The 27369-nt window shown below is 43.4% G+C and overlaps 4 protein-coding genes and 1 long non-coding RNA gene across 7 annotated transcripts in view; 4 read left to right on the plus strand and 1 right to left on the minus strand.

Annotated features, from left to right (window-relative positions):
* The first annotated feature begins 39 nt into the window (after window positions 1-39).
* HOXB7 (homeobox B7) lies at window positions 40-6371 on the plus strand. Its single transcript, XM_079950108.1, has 2 exons — window positions 40-564; window positions 5157-6371. The coding sequence occupies exons 1-2, from the start codon at window positions 165-167 to the stop codon at window positions 5408-5410; spliced, it is 654 nt and encodes a 217-aa protein (XP_079806234.1). The 5' UTR covers window positions 40-164; the 3' UTR covers window positions 5411-6371.
* On the minus strand, window positions 5247-27363 carry LOC307201140. The gene is made up of 4 exons (XR_013832579.1): window positions 27192-27363; window positions 10021-10211; window positions 6364-6543; window positions 5247-5387 (listed from the first exon to the last, which is right to left on the minus strand). It is a non-coding gene; the product is annotated as an uncharacterized lncRNA (long non-coding RNA).
* The window catches only part of HOXB3 (homeobox B3), an 84424-nt gene continuing 63628 nt past the window's right edge, over window positions 6574-27369 (plus strand). For 2 of the 3 annotated variants that reach the window (XM_079949847.1, XM_079949850.1), the window contains exon 1: window positions 6574-9628. The gene's annotated coding sequence lies outside the window, so the exon portion shown is untranslated. The remainder of the gene's footprint in view (window positions 9629-27369) is intronic. The other variant, XM_079949843.1, reaches the window with a different exon arrangement.
* Window positions 14987-20401, plus strand: HOXB6 (homeobox B6). The gene is made up of 2 exons (XM_079950091.1): window positions 14987-17270; window positions 19440-20401. Exons 1-2 carry the CDS (start codon window positions 16850-16852, stop codon window positions 19697-19699), a joined length of 681 nt encoding a protein of 226 aa, XP_079806217.1. The 5' UTR covers window positions 14987-16849; the 3' UTR covers window positions 19700-20401.
* On the plus strand, window positions 22832-26358 carry HOXB5 (homeobox B5). The gene is made up of 2 exons (XM_079949999.1): window positions 22832-23718; window positions 25123-26358. The coding sequence occupies exons 1-2, from the start codon at window positions 23085-23087 to the stop codon at window positions 25368-25370; spliced, it is 882 nt and encodes a 293-aa protein (XP_079806125.1). The 5' UTR covers window positions 22832-23084; the 3' UTR covers window positions 25371-26358.

Raw genomic sequence — 27369 nt, forward strand, 5'->3', positions numbered from 1 at the left:
TCGGATTGGCTCTGCCCGAATCACGTGGACCCGAGTCACATGGCCAAGGGAGGAAAAAGGGGGTCCTTTTTGGTGTAAATCTGGAGTCTAATTCCGTAATATATCACGGTACCTCGTAAAACCGACACTAAAACGTCCCGGCCTACAAATCACCCGGCCAGATTATGAGTTCATTGTATTATGCGAATGCTTTATTTTCTAAATATCAGGCCGCAAATTCGGTTTTCCCCTCCGGAGTGTTTCCTGAGCAAACTTCTTGCGCATTCGCTTCCAATGCCCAGCGCAACGGGTATGGCTCGAGTTCCACGGCCTCTTTCGCTGCTTCCATGCCTGGTCTGTACCCCAACGGGGGAGGCATGCACCCCCAAGCCCCCGGCATGTATTCCAGCAGCTACGGGCTGGAAGCCGCCTCTTTCAACATGCACTGTTCCCCTTTCGAGCAAAACCTCTCCATGATGTGTCCGGGAGACGCGTCCAAGTCCAGCTGCAACAAAAGCGACCAGAGAGACGCGGACTTGCGGCACGAAAACAACTTGCGGATATATCCTTGGATGAGAAGCACAGGTGAGAGTCCTCTGAGGTGGGTGTGGGGAGGGGGCGAGGAAACCTGGGGGGGGGGAGATGCTATAAATGATTTTGGTGGGAGGGGAAGTTGTGTTTGGGGATGTGCGGACGGGGGGGGGGAGGGGAGAGGATGGTGCTGAGCTCTCCTTTTATGACGTTTGCCTCCAAAGGAATGAATCTCTTCTCTCTCTTTCTCTCTGAGACCCCCCTCAAGGAAGCAACCCTTTCATACATACATACATACATACACAAACAAACAAACAGATAAGCAGCTTAAATATTTATTAGCTCGGCTGCTCCTGCTGCGGGCTTCCTCTACGCAAAGGAAGGTAGTGTGTTGGGATTACAGAGCCGCACGATAATAATAAAAAAGTGGGGGGAGAGGAAAGGAAACCCACCCTTCAAGTCTCTCCCCCCCCTCCCCGCGCCATATATGCATATGTTTATTTATTCCTCAGAGGTTCCAGAGAAAGGAAACTTGGGAATAAGTTTCCATGGAATACGGCTCAGGGCGTTGTGGTGGGTGTCGTTTGGTTTTGCGGGGGTGGGGGCTGTATACAACTTTAGCCCTTACTTTCAGTAGACCCATTGGAATGAACGGGCCTGTCTGTGTCCGTCACGTCCATTCATTTCAGTGGGTCTCTCCTGAATAGGACGGACGTTGGACACGACCCCAGGAAGAAGAAGAAGAAGAAAGGCGCAAGGAGGGAGGCAGGAATCGAGTAGGGGCCGGGCAAGACAGAGGAGTGTGCCGTTGTTGTCGTCGTTCCGCGATATTAAGAGTTTCGCTTAATTTGCTTGAGCACCGCTTCTAAGTCGACATTCCTTCGGAACTGGAGTTGCCAGCAAACATGTCACCCGTCTCTTCCCCTCGCTCTTCATCAGAACCTGCGGGGGCCCCCGGGGAATTAAATGACTTCTTCTGGAAGAGGAAATCGGAAGGGAATGGAGTGATCAAAGGAGAAAGCGGAGGGACGGGGGCGTACAGTATATGTGCCCTACTCAAATTTGCTTGTGGCACTTAGGAGCAGAAGCGTGGAAAAAAAGCTGCAGTCCTATATACCCAACTGACTTGGTAGTAAGTCTTACTGAACTCACGGAGACTTACTTCTGGGTAGAGGTGTACTGGGCTGCACTGCAAGTGGCTGGTTTACATTTGTGACTCTGGTGGGGCGCCAAAGGTTTCTGTAGCAGGAGCACAAATACCTCGGGCTTGTTACATCTAGCTTCCCCCCCCCTCCCACCAACCCCAATTGTGTGTGAATCATTGACAAGAACCAACCCTGTAATCAATCTGTCTGTCTTTCTCTCTGTCTGCTCTTGGCATTCTTCTTAAAGCCAACGTGGGACATTTGTTTTCCCTCTAAATTTGCCAAGGCACCTTACGAAACAGAGAGGGGAGGGGGTGAACCCACCGCAAAATGGTGTTTGATGCACAAACCTGCTTACTCATATTAGATGCCCATAAGCCTATTGAATGATGCCAATCCCCATCTTATTACGAGAGCGACAGAGGGGCCAGATAAACACCCCCTGTTTTCTTGGTTGCTAAGGATTAGGTGATGCCTACCTCCGCAACCAGCTCTAATTGACACCAAATCCTGCAACGGGACCAGTAGAAATGAACATTTTAATAGGACCAGCCACAATCAGCTTTGCTGGATGAAGGTTTTCGAGTTGCACAGAACGCTTCTTCAGGCTTGATGTTCCAGGAGAAATTAATCAGAAATGGAGAAATGCAGTGTTAAGTCTCACTTAAGCCTGTAGACTCTTGGGTCTTAAGTTACCCAAGAAAAACAGGATTGGGGTAGACGGGGGTAAAACATCGGAAGATGAGGGTACTGAGCTACCCACCCCACCTGATGTGAAAGGGATTGCAGGTGTAGGAAAGACTTCTGCTGGCCTTCTAGCAACTGAGCAAATTGTAATGTTTTCATTTTGTTACCAGCGTTGGTATTAACAGGATGCCCGTGCCCACTGGCTTTCTTGCTAGCCAGTTCCGTGTTTGCTCTTTCTCCAAGCGCTTATAGGTAGCTGGGAAACGTGGGAAGAGACTTCTGGAAAACCTTCGCAACACTTCCCCGTCCTCTGGACACGCTGAGAGCAAAGGTGTTGTGGTACGACTAACAGTATAGGGAAAAAGGGCAATGTGAGGGAGGGCGCAGGGCAATGAAGAGTATTTTGCCAGTGGCCAGTTGCTAAATCCTTTATTAATATTTAATTGCACGGCAACACACACAAATAGGTAGAAGATGAATAGGTAGAAATATATCTGCTGCAAAATGTAGGGCAGTTAGGTTAGGAGCCCTGGGTAGTGGAAATTACTGAAGGAATTCTACCAACCCTTCCTCTCGCCCACCCCGTCCACATCCCCTGCGATTTGCCAGGCAAGTCCCCTGATAGTGTGATAAAAGAGTTATCTTTAAAGACACATCGTCTGCGACGCAGCTTTTTAGTACTCTTAGGAGGGCGAGAGCAAACATTCCAGGCCGGGACTATATGCAGATTGCAGCAAAGCAAACGTGGAGAGGGGGGGGGGGAGGAAGAGTGGGAAGGAAAGAGGCACATCAAAGCAAAGTTCTCAAAGACCTAGCCTAATAGGTTGGTTTCTCCTCCCTTATTACCTGATCCATAAACTGTGGTTTACAGATGATATATCAAAGCGCAATTTTTGTGTGTGCGCGCGCGGGTCTGGAGTGGAATGGTGGGAGACACGGTTTAGAATAACCCTCTCCTTTCTCCCCACTTCATTTGAAACACAGTGGTGACGGGTTGGGGGGGGTGGGCAGGGAGGAGGGGGCAGAGTGTCGTGTGGGTTAGTTAGGTGCTGAAAAGGACTCCGAAGCTCTGATTGCCGTCTGTAGAAGACGACGCGGTATCGTTGCTAAGGGGTGTCTTCCTTGCCAGTTCCCAGAACTTACATCGGCCTTAGATCCAGCTGGAGAAGGTTCTTCCCCCGCCCGCCCGCCTCCCTCTCTTCTCCACCCCCCACCCCCAACCTTCCGTCTTTCTTGTCTGCTGTTGGGTTGGATCTGGGCGATTCCGTTGGCGAAAAGAGAATGTGTCTTGGTTGCCCTATTCAAGAGAAGTTTATGGTGCTCCCTTCAACAGATTTTACAACCCACATTCCACAGACATCTTATCCCCCCTCGCCTTTTCAGCCAGGCGGACTTTTCTACGACTCTTTTCTTGAACAGAAGACTATCGCCGCCGCCCCGCCGCCCCCTCCCCCCCCTTTTTTGTGTAAAACAGCAAACACTTCTCAAACCTCCAGAAAGTTTCAGATGAATGATGTAGCCTCCTTTGGCTGGACAGAAAAATCTATCTGCTCAAAAGCAGGAGTATCGATTCGGTTACGGGATCGTACCCACAAGCGGACTCTAAGAAATGACAGGAAAATTGATTCCTGGTTTGAATCCAGATTCTTTGGAGGGCCGTGTAAAATAGTTGTGGTCGGTGACATGCACGCCTCTTCCTTTGAGGAGTTCCCACGTCCACATACTTTGTCCAGCTTCCGAATTCCCTAATGGAGGGGAGGCCAATTTTTCTAGACACTCGGAGAGAAATAAAACACAAGCTGAATTAGGAAGGAAGTAACATTACCCGCGCTTTAGCATTGCTGGCTTCCAGAAGCTTACCAGATGTGGAGATGTTTCCAAGGAATTTAAACCCATTCCAATATTTGCTGCGTGATTAAGAATTAATCTCACACTTTTAGAGAAGGGAAATAACGCACCTTTTGATAAGAATACTTTCCCCACACGCATAAATCTCAAGTATGGGGGGTGGGTTTGAGGTGTGTGTGAGATATATCTGGACATTTAAAAACATCGGGTTTTGCTTTGGCAAAATGTGAAGCAATAACAAAAGTCCTAAATTCATTATGCTTGAAGTCCTAGGCATCATTTACCCGAGGAGAGGTCCCATTACACTCAATGAGACTTTCTTCCGAGTAAACAGGGGACAAGCTCAGTCTTCGCAGCTGATATATCTTGAGAATGTAGAACTGCAAATCTAAAAGGCTACAATAAAGCCTTTGGGAGGAGGCATTCTGGTAATATCCATAGTACGTAACGTTACTCTTCCTTTTATTTCGAGCGGAATCGCCTGCTAGTCCGCAAAGGCAAAAAATAACTTATTCTTGAGGCGCCATCCTGTGCGCAATCCTATGCATGTCTACTCAGAGTTAAACCTCTTTGAGTTCAGTGCGACTTACTCCCAGGTAAGCCTGTATAGGAGATCGCAGCCTACAGGAACAAGCTTGCAAGCCTAACCTTGTCCTGTTGAATTTAAAGGGGCTTGCTTCAAGGTGACTGGAGATAGGAACAAATTTAACGCGGACAATCTTTTGTGGATTATGATACAGTACATTCCCTCCTGAGTTAAACTCTAAATCCAACCTTTATTTTAAAACAAACAAACAAACAAACGCTTCTTGTTATAACAAGGCAGACTTAATTTAATTCGAGTTGACTTGACCAGTACAAGTGGGCAGTGAATCCGGTAGGGATAATACAAATTAAGAAGAGAGAATCACAAAAGAAGCAGCGAGCGAAAGGGAACTGACGAGATTCTCATTTATTGTTTCACAGGGACTGACCGGAAGAGGGGACGCCAGACCTACACCAGGTATCAGACGCTGGAGCTGGAGAAGGAATTCCACTACAACCGTTACTTGACCAGAAGGCGACGCATCGAGATAGCCCACGCTTTATGTCTTACAGAAAGACAGATCAAAATCTGGTTCCAGAACAGGCGCATGAAGTGGAAAAAGGAAAACAAACCCGCAGGCCCCGGATCAAACGTCCCAGAAAAACCAGATGCTGAAGAAGATGAAGAAGAGTGAAGGGGGAAGAAGGCGGGGGAGAGGGGAGAGAGTGAGAGTGAAAGAGAGAAAGAGAAAGAGAGAGAGAGAGTGAGAGAGAGAGTGAGTGAGAGAGAGATGTTGGTGAGAAGAAGCTTCAGCAAAAACTAAACTGTACTGTCCAGAAAAAAATAAAAGGAAGAAACGGAATTAAAAAAAAGTGAACCAATAAAGACTGTACATTAAACAAGAAACGAAAACATCTAAGCAAAACTGAAAACGAAAACAAAAAAATATGAATGGTTTATTCTGTTTCTCGACACTTGGAAAACTACCTATATTAACATTTCTCTGCTTTGTTTTTTGTACAACAAAAATGAATAATAAATCTACCTATTAAATGTCTCTTTAGAAGCAAATATAGATAATGTTTTGTTCCCCTGTGTGGGTATTCATGTAGTCCCAAGTATTTGTAAATCTTCCTGTTTAAAGAAAAGGGAGGGTCTTTTTCCCCCTTCCCTAATGTAACTTTTTTTTTAATTAAGAAAATGGTATATGAAGTGAAAATGTGGACGTGGTTAGCACTTTTTCTTAGAAAAACGTATGAAGGGAACACAACGCTTAACATTAAGACGACTGTTGTACATAATTCTAAGAGATTTTCCCCTTTCTATTCTCCCCTCTCCTCTTCGTAGATTTGTGCCTCTACGTCTGGTTACCGGTGCTGTATTTTTATTTTTCCTTATATTTTCCTTTTGCTTGTTTATTTTTTATTTTTATTTTTTGGTTGGTGTATATTTTTACATGTTGGACAATGGACCACTTCCTTATTGCCGTTACTAGAGGATCTGAAAATTAATATTGTGCTGAGTAAAACTGATGTGTATGATAGGTAGCAAATAATTTAATAGTTGGCCAAGCCTTTTTATTCGTATTCTGTGATTACTATGCGTAGAGAGAGGGAAAAGAATCATTAAAAAAGAAAATAACCTTACTGAATAAACTGAAGTCGTGTCCATTAATGGGTTTTTCTTCATTGGGGGGGGGGCTGGGTGGATGGGGTGAGCAGAATCCATGGGAGGGGGGCGGTGGTTCTTGTAGAAGTCCTTTGTCATGCGCAGCCCCTTCCTTGCGCAGGAGACCTTCCTACTGGATTGTGGCCTGAGTGAGCGGATCTTAAAACGTAAAAGAAAGGGGGGGGGGGAGATCTTTCTACATGCAAACTATCTTCATGCCGACTTTTTTATTTCCTTCAAGGTGCGCGATATGTGTGTGTATATATTCAGATATGTGTGTGCGTGCATATATATATATATATACACGCACGCACATATGCGCACACATATCTTAATTCTACCGTAATAACGTACAACTCTGTGTTGGCCATACAACGTTAACCACTGTTCTAGGAGAAAGAACCGTGACTAAGAATGTAAGACGAGTTGCGTCTATTTGATGATTACATCGGTGGACCATCCTTCCCGCTTTGATCTTTCCAGACTCCAAATAAGCAGGAAAAGAAGAAATAACAGCATCAACAACAACATAAGACTCCCTCGATTTGAAAAAGCGAAGCCACCGTCTCAGTAGCATTGGGTGTGCTTCCTTGTTTTGCGTTTTTATCGCCTTATTCGGCCTTTTTTATTATGGGAAAACGTCGCTTCCATCATTAGAGACAAGTAACGCTCAACATCAAAACAAATATAAAATTAAATGGAAGCAATTAAACGCAGGAAAATAAACAAGGCAAAAACCATATTAACCAATTTCGGGCCCTTTCAACACGTCCTTCTGTTTTACACGTTACACTTTCACAGAATCTAACAGTTGGGATTTTTCAGTGCTCAGGGATGTGTTGTACATGGGTGTATTCACCCTTTTTTTAAAAAAAATACCCCGCCTTTCAACCTAGGACACTCAAGACGGCTAACAATACCGCCAACAATGAGAAATATATATAATAATATATAGATAGGTTAATAATATATAAAGAGACACCTGCCCGTTGCGACAAAGAATTTAAAATAAAATGGACAAAAAATACATAATTTTTTTGAATTGTTTTCTTTCCTTCGTTCGTTCTTCCTTTCCCCACACAATTAAATTTAACTGCAAACCATTTACAAACGCGCGCACACGTTTGTGTGTTTTAGTTTTATTTTGATAAAAAAAATCCTTCCACAAGAGTGTATTTTCCCCTCAGAAATAAAAATATTTTTCAAATAAACAGGAAGGTTTCTGCTATGCTAACCGTATTTTTTCAGAAAGATATTCCAGGGAAAATACTTCCCAATGTCGCTCCAAACGGCGTTCTGAGAGTTTGAAGAAGCAGAAATATAATTATATCATCTCTCTCTGCCTATATCTAGCTACCTATCCATAGAACAAACGCACACAGAGAGATAAACATACACACAAATAAATAAATGATATATGTATTTATAGAGGTATATGCGTGCAATATTTACTATATGGACAAACACAATACACGCGTAGATGGAATTAGCATAGGTTTTACGCCATGGCTGGGTGGTTTATATAGGGATATATGCACAATCACATGAACGTATGTGTTTGTGCGTGTGTGTGTGTTTGGGTGTCTCCTTTAAAACAGGTCATATTTGCAGCACCCCCCGTCCTTAAAATAAAAAAGGTCGGTATCCCCACAAATGCGGAAATGTATATTTGCTTCTCTAGCAGTGCAGATTACTGCAAAAGACACCTTTTGCGGCGGCAGAAGCGTGTTCTAGAACAGCCGAACCGCCCACCTCGCCAGATTTTGCTGCATTGGACCAGTACTATTGTTTTCGTGGCATGTACCACTGCGGTAGTGGACGTTTCCGAGCGCACTAGTGCGCCTGTGCATATACGCCTGCCTGTTTTTTCCTCGCTTCCTTTCCTATAGATGCGCGTAAGCATGCATACTTCCGCACACACCTATACAGAAACGCCCTACACACATATATACGTATATGCATATACATATATATATATGCATGCATACACACATAGATACAAGCTGGTATATATGTAAGTGTCCATACATCTCTCTCGGATACTACCTGGGACCTTCAATTATTTTAAACTTCGATTGGGGGTGTGGAGGGGAAGAGAGTCAACATTTTAATTTCTTGGGCAATTCCCGCAAGGGAAATCGAACAGCTTTTAAGAGGAAAGCAACAATATAAACAACAACCAGATTGAACTATAGAGCGACATATTTCGACCTCCCCCACTCCACACAAAAAACACACACATTAAAAATAAACCGGAGGTGGACCATCCCCTTCGTAATTAAAGACTACAGGTAAATAACACAATTGCAGAAACCTGAAGCTCAAGGTTGTTGCCCGAGGTCTGAAATGCACTTGCAATTCTTTAGTCTTACAAAAGTAGGTTCCTTTAACCTTTCGTATATAAAGGATTGTGCAAGACCCCCTGCCGGGAATGTGGAGGGGGGCGCAGAATCTTTGCATATTCTTCTCTTTGGAGTTTTTTTTAAAAAAAGAAAAGATGGCGGCTGAGAAAAAGACTGCTGTTAAAGCAGTCATGAAGAAATGCAATAAATTCCTTGTTGTTTTATGAAAATTTACAACTTTGTGATAGAACTTTATGAGTGGCTGGGTTCTGCGATTGGCCAGAGCTGGTCATGTGGACTGCTAACCGTGAACATGAACTTTTTATGATTTCCCATGTGGTTATTCTACCATTCTTTTGGCCGCTGTACCTTGGGTCGGATCACTGTCCTCTGTAGGACTCTCGCCTCTTTTTACATTTTTTTTTTTTTACTTTCATGTATAAGCTCGATAGGGCTAAAAATAGAGGAGAAGGGGAAGCGCACGCACACACATTACACACGCACGCACGCACACACATCTAGAATGAGTTCAGATTGCTAATATTATCGATCCTCCCTCTTCCTTTCCTAATCCTCTGTGTTAAATTTCCTTAGTGATTTTTTAAATATTATTTTTTTGTGTTGTTGTTGTTCTATGCCTAGTGATGGAGAGGGAGAGGGAGAATCAGTACCGGATGGAGGCTTGTGCCATTTTTCAAAGAGGGAAGTTACTCCATTTTCTGTGCAAAAGGACTCGGCAAAGGAAAAGCTCTCCGAAGTCGCAATGGACGGCTATCAGGTTGGGACAATATTTGTCAGCTTACACATTAAAAGCAAACGCAATCCTGTCCCCCTCCCTCCTCCTCTCCACCTCTTCTTCTTCCTCCTCCTCCCTTAATCCACAGAACGACGGGCGCCAAAAGGTAAGTGAATGTATTTATATTTTATTCGAGTTTATCTTACTATTTTTTTTATTCCTTCCTTTTCAAAAAGAGAAAGGTTGCACATACGGTTTTGCCTTTCCCTTTCTATCTTAAATAAGGCTATGGGGAGGCAGGGAAAGAACGAATTCACAGTAGGGAAATAGATATTAATAAATGTACATTTCTGTAAGGTATAGAAGGAAGGAAGGAAGGAAGGAAGGAAGGAAGGAAGGAAGGAAGGAAGGAAGGAAGGAAGGAGAGGGGGAGGGAATGCAGTTACTGCTAAATAAGATTTGAAATATTTATGTCACCTGGACTGGAGGTCTAAGGAGAATAGCTGAAGGTAGCTGCATAGTCAAGACTTAAAAATAGAAAAATAACAATCCACCCACCCTTAATTATTTCCCTACTCCTTTAAATCTATTCCTCTCCCCACGAAGAACGATCTAACCAGACTTGCATGTCATCGAGTACATCCACTCAATTTAGGAAGTTTTTGCACAGAGGCCAGTTCGACGAGATGCTTCCCTCCAGGCTGTATGGTGGAGTCGACATAGGCGATTTCTCTTCGAAGGAGCTCTTTCTGTACAATGGAAGCGGGCGGGTGGGTGGGAGAGCGGGGAGGGGGCAGAGGAAAGACAAAGATAATAATTAAAAAAATTAATAACGGAAAATAGTAATATTAATACGCAGTGCCTTTATTTTATAATAAAGAGGGGTTAGATTCGAAAACCCATAAAATAAAAGATTACCAGGAGAGGAGACTGCGATACACTGTTATATGGTTTTTCTAAAAAAAAATTAATAATCGGTATATGTGAGTATTAAAAATAATAGTTTACATGTGTTTAATATATATTGTGTGTGTGTTCCTTCGGCGTTTTAAACACTGGTTTTTCCTGTGTTTAGGTAATTGAGAATGTGTTGTATAAAAGGAGAGAATCGTATACACTACAAATTGCTACACCTGTTTTGGAAATTGGGGTGGGGGCTGAGAGACAGGATATTTTGAAATATTTCATACCCTTTTTACTGTGGTTACCAGTACTGTGTTCATGTTTGTGCTTAAAAGAAAGAAAGAAAGAAAGAAGAAACCTGGTTATTATTATTTGAAATACGAGTGCTGCATGCACAACCGGTCGGTCTGCTGGTAAATTTCGTATTGTGCAGTTAGGTAACGCTTGTGAATTATTATTTTTTTTTTAAACTGTGCACATTTTCTAGCATGTTAACCTTTTTTGTTTGTTTGTTTCTGAGTATAATTTCGTTGAAAGCATATCATAGCTAAGGTGAAAATCATAGAGAAAGTTGAAAAGTTGTGGATAAAATTCGTTCTGCATTTTTCATACGCAACTATGCCCAATCGTCATTTTGCATGCTCTTGCTCCTTTCCTGCGCCCCTCCTTTCTACACACTTTAAATATTTGAGGCTCGAATATTTAATTTTATTTTTACCCAGTAGGTCTTATTAGTCTTATTAGATGAGCTGCCCTTTGTAACTCAACCTCTGCTTCCTACCTTTAGAGCTCTTGCTCATCTCTCTCAAGGGGGGGGGGGTTGTTAAGGGGAGCTTCCCGGTGGATTGTGCCCATTTATATAAAGCCACTAATTAATGAATTCCTATCGGTTAAACACTACCAAGTTGTTTATCTCCCTCCCTCCCCTTCCTTTAACCCCCCCCAAAAAAAAATCAAAGCAGCTATTTCTCTTTATTTTGTCTTAGGAGTTGGCTTTGCAGCGTCTCAGCTTGCTCATTCTATGCTGTTTGCTGCCATCTACCGTCCAACAGAGGAACGATTCGGTTTTTGTTTCCATGTTTTACAATGATTAATTTCCCATGAAAACTAGTTTAAGTAGACCAAGATTTTCATTTTCTACAGTTAATATGTTTTTGTCATGTAATGGATTGGACATGCCTTACACATTCTGGAAACGGAGCTGGAGATAATTCCCATCCATCTCTCCGGGTATATAGCTCGCTCATCATAGTAGACTAGGCTTCTTGTAGTGTTTTAAGTCGTGTAAAATACTTTCACAGCTTTCGGATTTTAGCATTAACATTGCGAGATGGGGGGTTGTGTGTCTCTGTGTGCAGAAAACCCACTGAACCTTCTTTAACACGAGGAGCTAGTTCTTGAGTTTTGGTAAGTTGATAAAATCGGGTACTTTTCTCGGCGTCTTAAATTAAGTGATCATTCGTATCAAAGTTGCTTCTGATTATTTCTCTGCTTGAAGTTATTTATGTTTGTCTTTACTTCTGCTCGCATGATCAAATATCGAGTGGTGAACTGAAGCTGGTGTATATATACATATATATGTATTTTTGCAAACTGAAAATGAAGGATATTCGCATGCTACAGTGCGTTTAGAATGAACAATTATCCTCTTCACACTTAACACTATCAGAAACTGGGGGGTCGTATTCTAGAACTACATTTGCTTCTACTAACACAGAACGCAATCCTCCCAGAGGATCTGCTACGGGAACGTCGTTGGCATAAATTGGGCTTCTGCGCCAGAGAACTTTCTGGAAGATTGTGCCCATATTCCTTTAATCCTGACGCCCCACCCCACCCCAAATACAGCCAGCTGACCTCCACATTCCTATCTGGCTTTGTTGTTTAAAAATCTGTTTAAATGTTATTTCTCATTATTCCTTACTACCCTTACTTTTGGAAGGCAAGCAAATCAAGCAATATGGCGGCCGTTTTGTGTGCGGTTGGTTGTGGGTTTGTTTGTTTTTTTAAAATAACACATTAAAAACTTTACCCCAAAGACTCATTTCCCATTTTTGTTAATTATTAGCTAAACTCTTTTGATAAAACAATGGCGGGTGCCCCCTCCCTCTTTTCAGTCCTATGTGATCCCATTAACAAAATTATTATACACTGCAGGGGAAGTTAGGTAAATTAAACGTAAATGACTGGAAATTAAGTTTCAAATGGCTGCGTGCTTGGAAAGAGCGAGAGGCGGGAGAGTATATATATAGATATATATGCCTTCAGAGTTCATTGTCTTATACATGGCAACAATGCAGGAAAACATCACTTAGATGGAATTGCAGTAAGGCTATACATGTGACAAAAGGAAGGCTCTCTCTCTCCTGTGAATAGTTTTATGATCCTGCATAAAAGCAGGAGGCTATTCAGTCCTGTGTGTATCTGTGCTAGTGTTTAAAGGCCAGTCTTCAGTTTATGGTACCAATTTAAGTCTCCTGCCCAAAAGTCCTGCTGGCTTCGCACTTCTCTATGCTGCTGAATTACAACCTCCACGTTAAATAGAACAGCCAGATACTTCTCCTTTTCTTTTCTGGTTAAGAAGAATTTCTCGCTTTGCCTAGGTTGCAGATTTCTGGGCTGCTTTAACTTCGCTTAAACTTCTGCCTCCCAACAAGGCATTCCGAGGCCTGGTGTCTGCCCAGAGAAATATTTGGGTGTTGTTTTAATCCCCTCATTTATCTGTCTCCCCCCCCCACACACACACACACTTTCCCCCCTTCTGCTTTGTAAAGTTGGCTGGTACTATGCAGAAGAGGCAGGAATGAGCGGAGAGGAAATGGTGGGGAGGGAAGCAGGAACCTGGGGCACCCCCCCCCCCAGTTACAGAGCACCAGCTACACACGTTGTAAATAAGCCCCTTTAATCTTTATTTATTCTCTGCCATTTGAGTTATGCCACACTTTGGTCAAGATGGATTTTCCAAGCTAAGAGAAAGCATGTTAGGTCTCTACAGCAACAACAGGCTACAGAGGAGAGATTATTTGGGTTATAGAAGGCTGGCGGATGGTTTTCCTAGCGTAACATTGAAAACTGGAGGCCCAGTGTAGAAATCTTCCTACAGACCCACGATTAAAACTCTAATAGTGCCATATCCCAAACAGCAACAACAATAATAACAACAGTAAACAACAGCACATTCTCTTTGTAAGGGTTGCTGCTTACAGGCAGAATAATTCACACGCAAAAACAAAGATTTATTACCCAACTATTTTTAATTTTTTTTTTTTAGAAATACCCAAGCTAAAGTTAAATAAAACATTATCCCATTACCCATTGTGACCCCAAATACTTTCAAGAATCCAGACACTTCACTACAGAAGACCGAAGTTGTTGACTTGTAAACAATATTCTCGGTCATAAAATCCCCAAACTTCCTTTTGATTCCACACGCTTAAGACCTGTTATACTATAAGTTCCAAGCCACCTTCCCCTTTAAAAGTCATTTTTAGAGAGTGATTCATTCTTTACAAATGAATCATTAAAAGCTATTAAATTAATGTTCATCAGTTAAATTGAAGAGCAGTCCTTCCTTGCAAGGGAGGGAAGCATTTGAACGATGAGTAAATCATTATTAGGAGACGAGTTTCAATTAGTGACCTTTTATATAAAAAAAGAGAAAATAAAGTTTTTGCAAAATGAACATTAGAGATGATCCGAATTGCACGGATATGTAAGAGGAAAGTCTATTGAGTCACAAAGAGGCGTAAAAATAGATTTGCATCATATTATAAATGGGATTCCGTGTACTCGTCTCCAAACCCAGCGGATCATAACACTTTCCAAAGTAATATTATGAAAAGTTAAATACAAGTAGCATATTTACTCACTTATCTAACCACCAAGTAGCCAAACTTCACATCTTAATCCATACATTCTTATTAACATGTGATATATGCATGTTTCTAAACAAGAGTTTTAAAGGTCGTGCTCTTTTTTTTTCAAATAAGAGGGGAGGGGGGCGGTTGCTGAGGTCCACTTTTCCTGCTCTGCTCCCGTTCCCCTCTGCTTTTCCACGCCAATAAAGCGGTTCTATTTACAGTTCGGATGCACTCTGTACACAAATAGAGGGAGGGAGAACCTACAGGGGAAATCTGTTTGTAAGAGAGAGCTTTAAAAACAAAACAAAACAAAAACCCCACCACCCATTTCCTTTGCCTGTTATTTCCTTACATTCTCAGGGAGTGTTAAAACCGCACGGGCTTCCTTGTCATTAAAGCCTAGGCTCCCAACAAATTAAATCGTAATCCGGTACCATTTCACTAATGCTAAACCCTCGACCGAGCAAATTCACGCTGGCCATTCTGAAGGGATCACGTTGCCATGTAAATCTGATCTGAGAGCAATTGAGTATATGTGTGGCGGATAATTCCTGCGAGCAGATTACAGCGTCTGTAATAGAGGAGTGATAGATAGGTGGATTGGATTACAACTTTCATTTGTCCAAATTGCAGCGCTGACCTCTATATTCGGATAATCAGAAGTTGGGATAAACTGGAGAGGTTTGTTTTATTTGCGTTTGCATGGATGTGCAAGGTGGGGGGGGCACGTATGGTTGTTGTGTGTGGTGTGTGGGGTTTTTTTGGGGGGAGGGGGAGTGCCTGGCAGTTACCAGAAGCTGGACAGCTCGGAGACGGAGTTATGAGATGACAGTAATTGGCAGAGAATATGAGAGAAACTGGCAAATTACAGTTCCCTTATGAAACACGAAGTTGAAGTATTTAAAAATATTTCTTGAAATATACAGTTGTTCACATTCAAAATAATACAAAACAAAGTGGTGGTCTTGGGGAGTTAGGATTAAATTATATGGCATTACTGTACCAATCTTAAGGTAGGACGAACTAGTGGTTCGCCATGCAGAAAGGTTAGCGTGGGAAGAAGCCATGGAGAGAAATGCCCAAACTTCAGCCATTTGGGCAACTCTTCCAGCCCCCTCGTCCATTCATTCATTAGCTTAAAAACACAATATCAGAAGGGCACCGAATTCTGAGCGAGTTTCATTTATCCCTGAGTTAAACCTGTGCCGAATTGAAAAGAAAAAAAACAAAACTCCAACGCACAAAGTAGACACAGACAATATTTTCTGCCGGCTCACCTCTATCGACAACACGGGCACCATCTAGCAGATGACCATTCCCAGCTGCCTTAAATATTTTTCTCCCCGATGCCTGGTGATCAATAAGGAGTGTTGTTGGCCGTCAGACCAACCGCTGCCCTTAACTCTAAACTGTCCAAAGACCCGGCCTTAACCACAAAAACGCAAGAGGGCACCGTTCTTGAGAGATATGCGGGAATATCGTTCTAGCTCAGCTCCATTCCCACCCATTCATCTTCCGGACTTTATACAAAGGTACCGCAGGAACTTAAAAGTACAGGGTTTGATTAGGACCCTCGTGACAAAATACGAGTGTGAGTGTGTAAACACACACAGACTCTATCTCTCTCTCTCTCTCTCTCTCTCTCACACACACACACACACACACACACACACACACACATGCCATTCATTTCATTAGGATCCTTTATGGAGGGAGACACGAAATATTTTTTCTCCATCCGTCCCCAGGAGGTGGCTTAAAGTTCTTATTTTTTTAAGATGCTCCATAATGAACAGCCCTATAACCCTCTCCAAAAGTATACCCAGATCGGTCAAACTTTTTCATCTAGCGTTCCTCTTCTTCCTATATATGCTTCTATATGAATTTATAGCTCCCCTCCCCCTCCCCGCCATATTCCTGTAAAAACCCAAGGGTGGGGTGTGGGGGATAATAACCTCTTCCCCCAACCAAAACACGCTGGAAATTACCAAACTTTTCCAGATGAAACGAATTCCTTTTTTAATTTCCTTTTCCCTCGTGTCCACGACAGCAGCAATGATAGAATCAGTTCTCATTTGTTTTATTCTTCTTGTCTTTCCACCCTCTTCCTCCTCCTCCTCTTGCATTTATTTATTTATTTATTTTCTTCTTTAAAAGAAAAAGAAAACAACAGCCAAAGGAAAGTCCAATTTTTTTAATCGATTTATCTCTTCCTCCCCCCCCCAATCATTAGTATGTGGTTAAGAGGGAGGGTGTCTATCTGTGTTATGTGGGGGTGGAGGGGGCGCGCGTATCTGTTGTTCAAAAGTGATGGTGTTGGTGGCAGAGATGCTTTCGCTGGTTTGTTCTAGGGGGGTCCCCTGTGCAAAGCTAACCCCTCTAGGGTGCGATTTCGCAGTCTTCGACTTCTGCTATTGGTCAGCGCGTGATCAGATGGTTCTCTTTCCTTATGTCCCTGGTTGGCACGCGGCCATCCCCCTTCAGCTAAAACCCAATCTCCCATATACTGCTAATAGCTAAACCGCTTGGACTATAAAACGCAACAAATCATAAAGACCAAGGGAAAGAACAGACGCTGTTCCTCTGCATTATTATTATTATTATTATTATTATTATTATTTCCAATGAGTTCTTATTTTGTCAACTCTACTTTTCCGGTGAGCTTAGCCGGGGGTCAAGAACCGTTTCTGGGACAGCTCCCCTTATATTCCACGGGGTATGCGGACCCTTTAAGGCACTACCCTGCCACTTATGGAACTGGGGGTGGGGGGGTCCCGGATAAAGGTTACCCGGGCGCGCCTTACTACCAGCAAGCCAACGGAGCTTACAACCGGAGCCCAGCCTGCGATTACGGGACATCTGGTTTTTACAGAGAGAAAGAGACAGCCTGTTCTCTTTCGAGTTTAGAGGACCCTGTTCCGTTCGGCCAGGAGCAAGTCCGGAAGTCAGATTGCTCCCAGAACAAACACGCTTTCGGGGAGAGCGAAGACCAGAAGTGCTCCACGCCGGTGTACCCCTGGATGCAGAGGATGAACTCCTGCAACAGTAAGTTCCTCTTTTCTCTCTGTTCTCTGTAAGGATGGCCAGACAGACAGACGGATAGATAGGGAGGGAGGGTTCCCTTTCACCTCATCTCTTTCTGAACAGGAAACGCTGCCCTTCTCTTCTCAGCTTCCAGACAGCGGGAAGCAGAAACTTTCCTCAAACTTTTATCCTACTTAGATCATAACTTCCATAACGAAGGTTTGAGTGTATGTGAGTGTGCGCGCCTGTGTATACATATATATTCTTTGCACGAGGTTCCCTCCAGTGAGTTCGTTTCTTTAGCCAACTTTCTGTTATCTGGGGAGGTACGGAGATTATTGATTGACCGGCTCTGTCTTGTGGAAGGCAATGTTAGCTGTCACTCAGGAGGAGTGATTTAGAGACGTGTCTGGTGTACTTACACACACACACACACACACACACACACACACACAAGCACACACGCACGATGCAATCCATATCACACTGAAGTCCCCCCCCCCAATTGAATTTAATGGACTTGGTTTTAGCCCCCTTCTCATATCTCTCTCTCCCCCCCCCGCTCTCACACACACCTTGGCCAATTCATATCCCAGAGAGTGTATTTCTATAACCCAGCCAGTTGAATAATGTCGGAAGGGCTTAAATATTTGAAAGGAGAGAGCTACATTTTTAATGAAACTCGCACATAATGAAATGCCTGTCTGGAGAGGAGTTGCAGATAGTTTCTCTTTCACTCACTCACTCATTCCCGTACTCTCTCTCTCTTCCCCACCCCCACCCCTTCTTCTGTGATCGACCATGGCCCTCCAGGTGCTAGATTTTCCATGAAAACACATTCTTGAAAATGAGGTGGAAACAGCAGCCTTTCCTCCTCCCTTCTCTGTGTTTACATGTATTATACAGTACGTTGTCGATCTCAAAAATTCCGGAGTGGGCTGATGTTGGGCGTGGGGGAGGGGGAAGGAATCAATAAACTTACCTTATTGCTGAAACTCTGGAATCTATTCCAGTTACCGATAAAATACGCGGGGTGGGGGTGGGGAGGGAAAACAGAAGAGAAGGGGAGAGAGGAGGAGGGACCCAGGACCTTGCAAGTTTTACATAACAGAAAGGAGCTGCCCCAGAAGGAAACTGAAGTAAGGATAGAAAGGGAATTCATAACCTCCCATGAATTCTGTCCGGAAATAAGTGCGAAAAGGGGAGGCAAACGCCTTAGCAACTCTCTCAGGACAAAATCCTGCAAGCCTTTCCACTGCGACCCTAAAAACACATTAGCTGGGAAGCTAAGTCTCATTGATTTCTATGCGCCATTACTTCCCAGTGGCACCTCGATCCTGAGCTCATTTACTTTCCAGAAAGTCTTACTGCTTCTCTTCGGTGGGGTTTTCCTTCCAAGCTTTTAAGATGGCTTTGAGGGACCACGAGCTCTGAGAGTAACGCCTTCCGCTCCCAAACAGCATTATTCCAAAAGTAAAATATCGCGGAGCCCACGGGGGTTTACTCCCAAGGCAGTATGCACAGGACCGCAGCCTTAGCCCTCCATGAACTCCGCTCAGTGGGGGCACTAGAGTCCACAAGGCAGGGAAACGCAAGGGTGGGTGGGGGAAGGGGGGGTGGACCTTTTCTGCTGGAGGAGCTAAGCTCCATAGAACAGGAACGGCCAGCTTTCGAGTTACACAGATCTCTTCTTCAAGGTGTTTATTATCATTATTTTCTTTTGAAAGGATTGCATATGTTGATTGGCCAGGCTGCAAGTTTTGAAGCTCAGCCTTTTGGGAGCAGGGTTGGGCCTCTCCAGAGATCATGCTTATGCATGGGGGCAATGTCCCCACAAAACTACAACCCAAATGGAGTGCAGGGTTATTTTGGAAGACCTTTCGAAAGCATCAAGTGAAGGCAACCCAAACTGAGTTTCTGTTTTCTTGTATGCATCTTCATTCCTTTAATTTCCTATCCTTCTGGAAGTTTATGTGTACAAGAGGGCCTTTTGATCGGAGAGATTGGAGGACAGGGATGCGGTGGGGGGGCACAAGGAGAGCGGAAGTGAAGAGAACACCTTCTCACACACACACACACAACACACACACACAAACTGGTTAGCCTAGTAGCCATTGTCATGCATATTTGAAGCTCCGAATAAATGTCCAACGTCCTTTTCAACCAACCCTTGTTTTCCTCCCGTCATAGGTTCCTCTTTCGGGCCGAGTGGCAGGCGAGGGAGACAGACCTACACCCGTTACCAGACCCTGGAGCTGGAGAAAGAATTCCACTTTAACCGTTACCTGACCAGGCGCCGCCGGATCGAAATCGCCCACGCGCTCTGCCTGACGGAACGCCAGATCAAGATCTGGTTCCAGAACCGAAGGATGAAGTGGAAAAAGGAAAACAAGCTACTCAACTCCACTCAGCTGAGTGCCGAGGAAGAAGAGGAAAAAACAACGGAATGAGAGAGAGGTTGCAGAGGAAGGAGGGAGAGAGAAGGAAGACAGCGAAAATGCCAACGGTTGTGAGGGGCTCCCAAAAGGGCAAAAATAAAAGGCACAGCGGAGACACACTTCTTTTTTTTTTTTTTTGTAAAATACCCGAGACTGTATGGAGGTGTTGGCCCATCTTCCTCATGCACCCTCTCTCGCATCCAGTAATCTGTCGTGTCATAATCAAGCTTCTAGTCCAGTTTATTTCCCTATTCTTTCTATTGGCCCTTCCTCTTCCCCGCCCCCGCACCACAAACGGATTTTTTTTTTTTAGGGTGTCCTTCTTAGGATTCTTGCTAACTCTTGTATTTAAATGGAGGTGCTGCAATATATGTGTCAGATTTTTGGGGTTGTTGATTGTCTTCATTTTGTAAAACAAAAGTCTCATGCACGATTTTACTTCTATGTTGCTTTTTTAAAAAAGAAAAGAAGAGTTAAACTAGGTTCTTTGACATTTAAGGGTTGCTGTTGCTTTTTTTTTTTAAGAAAAGATCTATTGAAAAGGAACAATTGCTACCTAAAAAAATATGGTGAAATAAAAAAAATAGGAGGGGTGTTTTTGTTTGTTTTGTTTTATTACATTTTTTTGTACAGTGTTGTGTTTGTAGTTTGTGTTAGTTATGGAGATGGAAGTTCTCTAATAAACAGCAAACAAACATGTTGAGAAAAACACTTGGCACGTTCCTATTTTTAGGGTGTGCGTCCTCCTCCCCTCTCCACACTCACATATACACACACACACAAACACACACAGAGATACTTCTTTCCTGAGGAATTGGTCTACCTACAGAAGCTGTGGGCTTGTTAGGGGGGAAAGGGAACAATAAAAAACCCTGCTGTTTGATAGAAGTTCTCTCCCCTAACCTGAACAGCCATGCAATTTTTTAAGCTTTGCAGAAGTTAGCGCTGAAAGATAGATTCGGCTCCTCACACCTCCCACTTCCAATACTCCTCAGCCTAATCTTAAATGAAAGACCTTTTCACCAAGAATATCTTGGAGTTGACATTTAACTTTAATATGGATATATTTTATTGTTAACAGCACAAAAGAGTTATGAAGAGGGGGGGAAGCTCACCGCATATATAATAAATCAAGGGAGCAGGCATAACTGTGCCCCCTCCCCAATCATGCATCTGCTAGAAGATATCTAACATTTGTATAGCCGCCTTCAAATATTTGGCCCACTTCCTTTCAGCTCGTTCTCCCGCCACCGCCTGCTCAAACACCCCACAACTACGAGCTACATATAACTCAAAAATTATATTAAAAAGGTGGAACCACAAGCAGTTCGCACTTTTTTGTGTGCACGAAGCTGAAAGGGATATACCAGCAGGAAACTTAACGAATGATTGGAATACCGCTAATCTCTTTCAAGCAACATTATTTATATATATATATAATATAGAACCGTACACCTCTCTCTGCCCCCCCCCCAAGTGCCTCCTTCCAACATTTCTTTATATTCTTTTATTGCATGGCGACATGCTTGCCATGGTTAGACAAACAACAGTTTCCAGAGAGCTCCAGGATTACTTAGGGAAGCTTTGAAACGCAGCTTTTCGCTAATTGTCATTGTCTCTCTCGTTCTGTGGAAGCAAGCGGTCTGCAACTCTTTCTGACTTGCTGTTATTCTGCAACCAAGTTCCCTTATTTTGTTTAAACTCCTCCCCCCCCCAAAAAAAAGGATCGTGGATTATTATATTACAACTTTGGCCACCCCAAATTCACAGGTACCTCAACACCTCAAACCTCCCCCCCTCCAAATTATGGTGTTAATGGCAGACATTTAAAAAAATCAATTCCAGCAGAAGCCTCGCAGCTGCAGGACACTTATCCTTATTGCTACTCTTTTCATTGGCCGTAATTATTATGATTATATGTCACTTTGAATAGGGCTCATAATTTCCAATGGGTTCCAGGCTGACTTCTCGAAATTCCTGAGCGTTCTTCGAGAAAAAAAACAAAGAGTGGGGGAAAAACATTTCGGAAATGCTGGAGAAAGCAAAGGCTTTTATAAATCTGGCCCATTTACTTACTTATTTATTTTTGCAGGGTTCACTTCAAACCTAACGTTGGTTTCCAATTTTTAGGCTGTAATCCAACACCCACTTACCTGAGAGTAAGCCCTACTGAATACAATAGGACTTCTTTCTGTGTAGGTATGCATAGGATTGCCCTTTTAAGTGGGGACAGCATTCTATTGTAACTGTTCATGTTATGGGCGATATATGTCACTCAGGATATCACCAGTTATATGAATAAATACACAGAACTCCCTAATTTTTTAAGGGGATAGTCTTTCCTTTCTAATATCTAGGCAGCAAAGGTACTGAGATGTAATAATAATAGCAACAACAATAGCAACAGCAGTACTCCTGATTATGTGAACCAAGTGCAGTGCAAATAAGTGAAAAGCGTTCAGTTATTAGCACAGGTAGGTGCTGGTTTTGAGAGGCACGTATCCTTCAGGTAGGATTAGACTGCAGTGCTATGCACACTTACCTGGAGGCAAGCTCCACTGAACCTAGAGGGGCTTACTTCTGAGTAAACATGCATATAATGGGAAGAAAGCAGGGAGGGAAAGGCGGAACGAAAAAAGAGGAGCAGGCGTTTGAGTTTAAATTAGGATGGACTCTCTGGTGCGGACCTTTTCTGACACCAACACAATAAAGGCATTGGGGTTATAATTTATTATCACAGCATCAATTACCACCAGTAGTCATAATAATAGCAATGTTTTAATACACAAAAGCGCACCAGCGTGGAAGGAGGCAAACGGGGCTGTGTTAGGGGGAAATGTTACCTTCAGAAATAACAAGATTTAAAAAGAGAAATAAAGATTCCGAAAGGACACTTTTGGGGAGTGTAGCCATGGAAGTATTTTATTTCTGTAAAAGGTGGGCACGGAATCAGAGCGCGTTACTCTTTCTTTTCTTTATTTTTTTAAAAAAACCTGGGTGAGCTTATCCTCCATGCCGGCTAACTCTTCCTTTGCCCAGTAGGTGGCGCAGTCCGCCAACAAGGAGCCACCTCTGCTTTCTGATTCCTCCCCCCTTCTTTCCTCCCCCTTTTGGAAGCCGCGCATTGACATGGGCCTAACGATTCTCGGATCGTCATTATTTGTAACCATAGAGCATGAATTGCCTCTTGAGGTCATCAGTGAGAATTTACGACTGGTCAACAAAAGCACGTGACTCCCAAACGCACCCCCCACCCCACCCCCATATTTGGCCGCATACATAGCAAAAACGAAGTACAGTGCATCGCTATAATTCATTAATACATCATAAATCCTCAAGCACAGGGGTTATAACGACCACGAGCCCCACAAATCAAGCCCTCCAAAATACAACCCAAATGAGTTCTTACTTTGTAAACTCGTTCTCAGGACGCTATCCTAATGCCCCAGACTATCAGCTGTTAAATTATGGGACCGGCAGTTCCATGAACGGATCTTATAGAGATCCAGGCAACATGCACGCCGGCTCTTATGGTGGATACAACTACAATGGGATGGATCTGAGCATCAGCCGTTCAACCTCCTCCTCCAGCCACTTTGCAACGGTTGGGGAGAGCTCCCGCGCCATCCCTGCCCAAGCCGCGCCGGAGAGCAGGTTCAGACAGGCGTCGAGCTGCTCCTTGTCCTCTCCCGAGTCCCTCCCTTGCACCAGCACCAGCAACAACAACAACCACAACGGCGGCGGAGGAGGAGGCGGCGGCGGCAGCGGCAGCAGCAACGGCGAGAGCCATGGAGGCAAAGCAGCCGCGTCTTCGCCCGCCGACCAGGCAGCTTCGGTCGGCACGGCCAACGCCACCAGTTTCACAGAGATAGACGAAACCAGCGCGTCCTCGGGAACCGAAGAGAGCGGCTCCCAAGTCAACAGCAACGGCGTCAGAGCTCAGGCAGAGCCCATCGCCACGTCCACGCCAGCCACAGAAGGACAGAGCCCACAGATATTCCCCTGGATGCGAAAACTTCATATTAGCCATGGTACATACTCCTTTTTAAAATTTGCATCTTCTATCTATATCTACTCTTCTCTCTCTCTCTCTCTCTCTCTTTATATATAGGAATATATATGAAATATGTTATTGGCAGGGCAGACAGGGCATGGGGGATGGGAGGTGGAAATGGAGCACAATCGCCTGGGAAGACAGCCTCCGTGTGTCTTTTTATGGCTTCCCTTTCTGCTTCCCATCAGAAAGTGCCTTTAGTTATTATTTTTTAATTAATTTAATTTAAAAGGGAGGGAAAGTCTGATTTAGGAGAGGTTTTCTGAAAATGTTTCCCTCTTGAAAAATAAAATAAAATAACGCAGACGTAGCATGGTATCTGGGTGACAGGACCTAGTGCTAGAAGTAACCACATTATAATATTCAGAGACCTGAGAATAAGAGTAGTCGTGGCAGCAGCAGTCATAATGGGCTTTTAAAATACCAGGAGTTGAAGAGGTAGGAGGAAAGGAAAGGGTAGACTGGTTTGTGGGGAAGAAGAAAAACAGTGCTGTTTGTGGGCACAGATGGGTCTGTCAAACATCTCCTCTTGCCGCCGCCACCACCCCACATTATAGTGTCTGTTGTGACAATGTGGGATAATGGCAAACTCTTTCCCCCTCCCCTCCCCCACGGTAAAAACGGATGGACGTTGCCAAGGAGGATCTGAGCGGCAGAGTTCGAAGGGTGAGGGAATATCGACTCGCTTAACACGCCGATGCTAAATGCATTTGGGTGGAGAAAGGAAGCCCCAAGGATTTCAGTGTGGAAGTTGCTTCCAGCGAAGTGTAGCTAGCTAGTGTCAAGGGGGTGGGCAAGTCAGTTCCAGGGCGAAGGGGAGGCACGGGAACGTACGACCAAACTGGTAGTCCCTCGCCTCCCTTCCTCTCTGCTCGCCTGTGTATGTTTCCCCATTTTGATTATATTGGTGTACAGTATAAGCAGAAAGAGACAGGGAGATACTATTAAGGCTTAGAGCGTCAGCGTCAGGCTGCCATCCTGTCCACCCCTTCCCTAGAAGTAGGCATTACTGAAGCCAGTGGGGTTTACTCCCGAGTAAACCTGCAAACGCTGGAGTTGTGGAAATGTCTAAACTTGTTATAGGGTCAAGGAAAAGGATGCCCCGCAGGAGGGGTTGGGGTGGGGACATCGTGATACTGGCACATATTTTTTTTCAAAAAAAATGGGTGGAATTCAGGTTCGGAGCTATAGAATCAAAATGAAGTCACGGAGAAGGGAATAAAGGAAAAGTGCTAAGGTGGTTGGGGCGTGATTTTTGCAAGTAAGCTGGGGTGAGCTTTTCCAACTGAGCAGGAAACTTGTCGAATAATCTCTCTGGCATAGTTGTAATAAAGACAAAGCCGAACAGAACCCAAAATGTTGTCCATGTATTATTACCCAGATATGACTGGACCGGATGGTAAACGAGCGCGGACGGCGTACACTCGCTACCAGACCCTGGAACTGGAGAAGGAGTTTCACTTTAATCGCTACCTCACCCGCAGAAGGCGAATAGAAATAGCCCACGCTTTGTGTCTCTCCGAAAGACAGATAAAAATCTGGTTCCAAAACAGGCGAATGAAGTGGAAGAAAGATAACAAACTCAAAAGTATGAGTTTAGCGTCTGGTGGCAGCGCATTCCAGCCTTAAATTATATCAAGGGGGGAATAGTAAGAAATAGAAGTGTGGGGCGGGGGGGGGGAGAAGTAAAGAAAGAAAGAAAGTGAGAAAGTTTAAAACTAAAACTAAAAAAAAAAAAAGCAACAGCCAGTCTTTTTTTTTTAAGTTTGGAGTACTGTAAAGTGAAGCACTTTCCATTCAGCATGCTGTTGGTTGATTTATTATAATTATTGTTATTAAACAACTTCGGTGGTACTGTTATTCCAGGACTGTGTCCTTTGCTACGATTTCCCCCCTCTAAATTAAAGTAAATAAAATAAAGTTATTTCCAGAGGCTTCTTTAATGCTTTAGGTGTTCTAAATGTTTGTGTCTGTGCTATAAATGACGCTTTCTGGAAAAAGCTAGCATGTTTTTTTTGTTTTTTGTTTTTTAACGTGCTCTTTAAATGTTATAACTTATTTATAAACCACTGCGGAGAAGGAAAGATGGCTCCTTTAAAAAGTTTAAGCTTTGTGGGGAGAGCTTTCCTTCTTCTCCAGTCGGGCTATCCTGTACTTCAATGTCAGAGGAAAAAAAATAAAAACATCAACCACAACAAACTTTTTTTAAAAAAAGAAAAAAAAATACAATATATCTATATATATAAGCTCATGTATCTTTCTGTCTTTGGAATTGTCAAGTCTGTGATTTGGTTCATATTTCCTGGCCTTGTTTTGATCCTAGGCCAGTTCTGAAACTTCTTCTTTTTTTTAAATAAATGTGAGTGAAGTTCACTTAAAAAGGGTATACGATTGGACCAACCATAGTATGTTGAAAATGTTTGTAAATACTAGAAATACTTCTGCAGTGACTAATAGGAAGTTTTAGTGGACAGGGTGAATTCAGTGTTCTGTGTGTCTGAAATGGCATTTGTCATGTTAGCTGCCTGTTCCCATCTTCGCCAAGAAGCTTTTCGTATCCGTTTGTAGCCTTAACTTGAAGTCAAATAAACGTTTCTCCTGACCAGAAAAAAACACACCCACCATCTTTTGTGTTTCTTTATACCACGGCGATGGAAAATCTCGGCCCTAAAGTTACTCCTAAGCGAAATACAAACTTAAAAAAAAACAACCACCTCCACCACAGAAAGTGTCTTCACAACCCGTATGGCCCATCTGCCAGGTTCTCCACCAGGACACTTCCCCAACCTTACGAGGGAAGGGTACAAAATCGCCTCGTTTCAGTCGGTGCTGTTGCTGAACAGGAAACACACAACCCAAAGGGAAAAAAGAAAGAAAGAAAGAAAACAAGCCAGTTGTTATGTTCTCAAACTTTGCTTCCTGCCTTATACGCTCCGACCCTGACCACGTTTACTTGGCAATAAGACCCCCCATTTATTCCAGTGGCCTTTACTTCCAAGTAACCGTGCTGAGAACAGCAGCCATCAAGTCCATAAACCAAACATTTGGGAGAAGAAGTGAAGTGGTCATAACATGAAACAAATGCCCTCTGAGCTGCAGAGCTAATATGCTATTAGCTGTTTTATATTCTTATTAATATTACTACTATATTCCTTCACATACAAGTACAAACACTCTCTCGCAGGGAGTCTTAAACTCAACACAGAAATGCACAGTTGCCTTAACTTTAGAATTGTTTTCATTACGCATAGTTTACACAACATCTTTGCGCCGACCTTTCCTTATTACTAGCCTGGGATTCGTCCTTCCCTTAAACCAAAGCGCTACCAGTAAATTCTGTTTGTTGAAACGAGGAGATAAATAGCTGCTGATCTCCTTAAATTATAATTTACAGCGCTCTCTCTCTCGCTGACTCTCTTGTACGAATTAAAATCGGTCTTGTGAACTTACCCCAAACTCTTTGGTTACTTCTTAAGTGGTTTTGAGAGGACTGGGATGTGAGTTGTCATTTCCAAAACAACCCATTTTCTCGCCTTCCCTTGAATACACAGAGTCTCTCTCTCACACACACATATATTTTACCCATAGCAAAGTAAGTAAGTATACCAAAAGTGGCTGTGACATTAAG

This window comes from Podarcis cretensis (genome assembly GCF_951804945.1).
Source record: "Podarcis cretensis genome assembly, chromosome: 13".
NCBI classification, from domain to species: domain Eukaryota; kingdom Metazoa; phylum Chordata; class Lepidosauria; order Squamata; family Lacertidae; genus Podarcis; species Podarcis cretensis.

Bases quoted from the DNA above. Each gene is read 5' to 3' on its own strand.
- HOXB7 (XM_079950108.1), top strand. From the start codon at position 165: ATGAGTTCATTGTATTATGCGAATGCTTTATTTTCTAAATATCAGGCC. The intron at 565-5,156 runs GTGAGAGTCCTC...ATTGTTTCACAG, and splicing joins TCCTTGGATGAGAAGCACAG to GGACTGACCGGAAGAGGGGA.
- HOXB6 (XM_079950091.1), top strand. From the start codon at position 16,850: ATGAGTTCTTATTTTGTCAACTCTACTTTTCCGGTGAGCTTAGCCGGG. The intron at 17,271-19,439 runs GTAAGTTCCTCT...CTCCCGTCATAG, and splicing joins GAGGATGAACTCCTGCAACA to GTTCCTCTTTCGGGCCGAGT.
- HOXB5 (XM_079949999.1), top strand. From the start codon at position 23,085: ATGAGTTCTTACTTTGTAAACTCGTTCTCAGGACGCTATCCTAATGCC. The intron at 23,719-25,122 runs GTACATACTCCT...ATTATTACCCAG, and splicing joins AAAACTTCATATTAGCCATG to ATATGACTGGACCGGATGGT.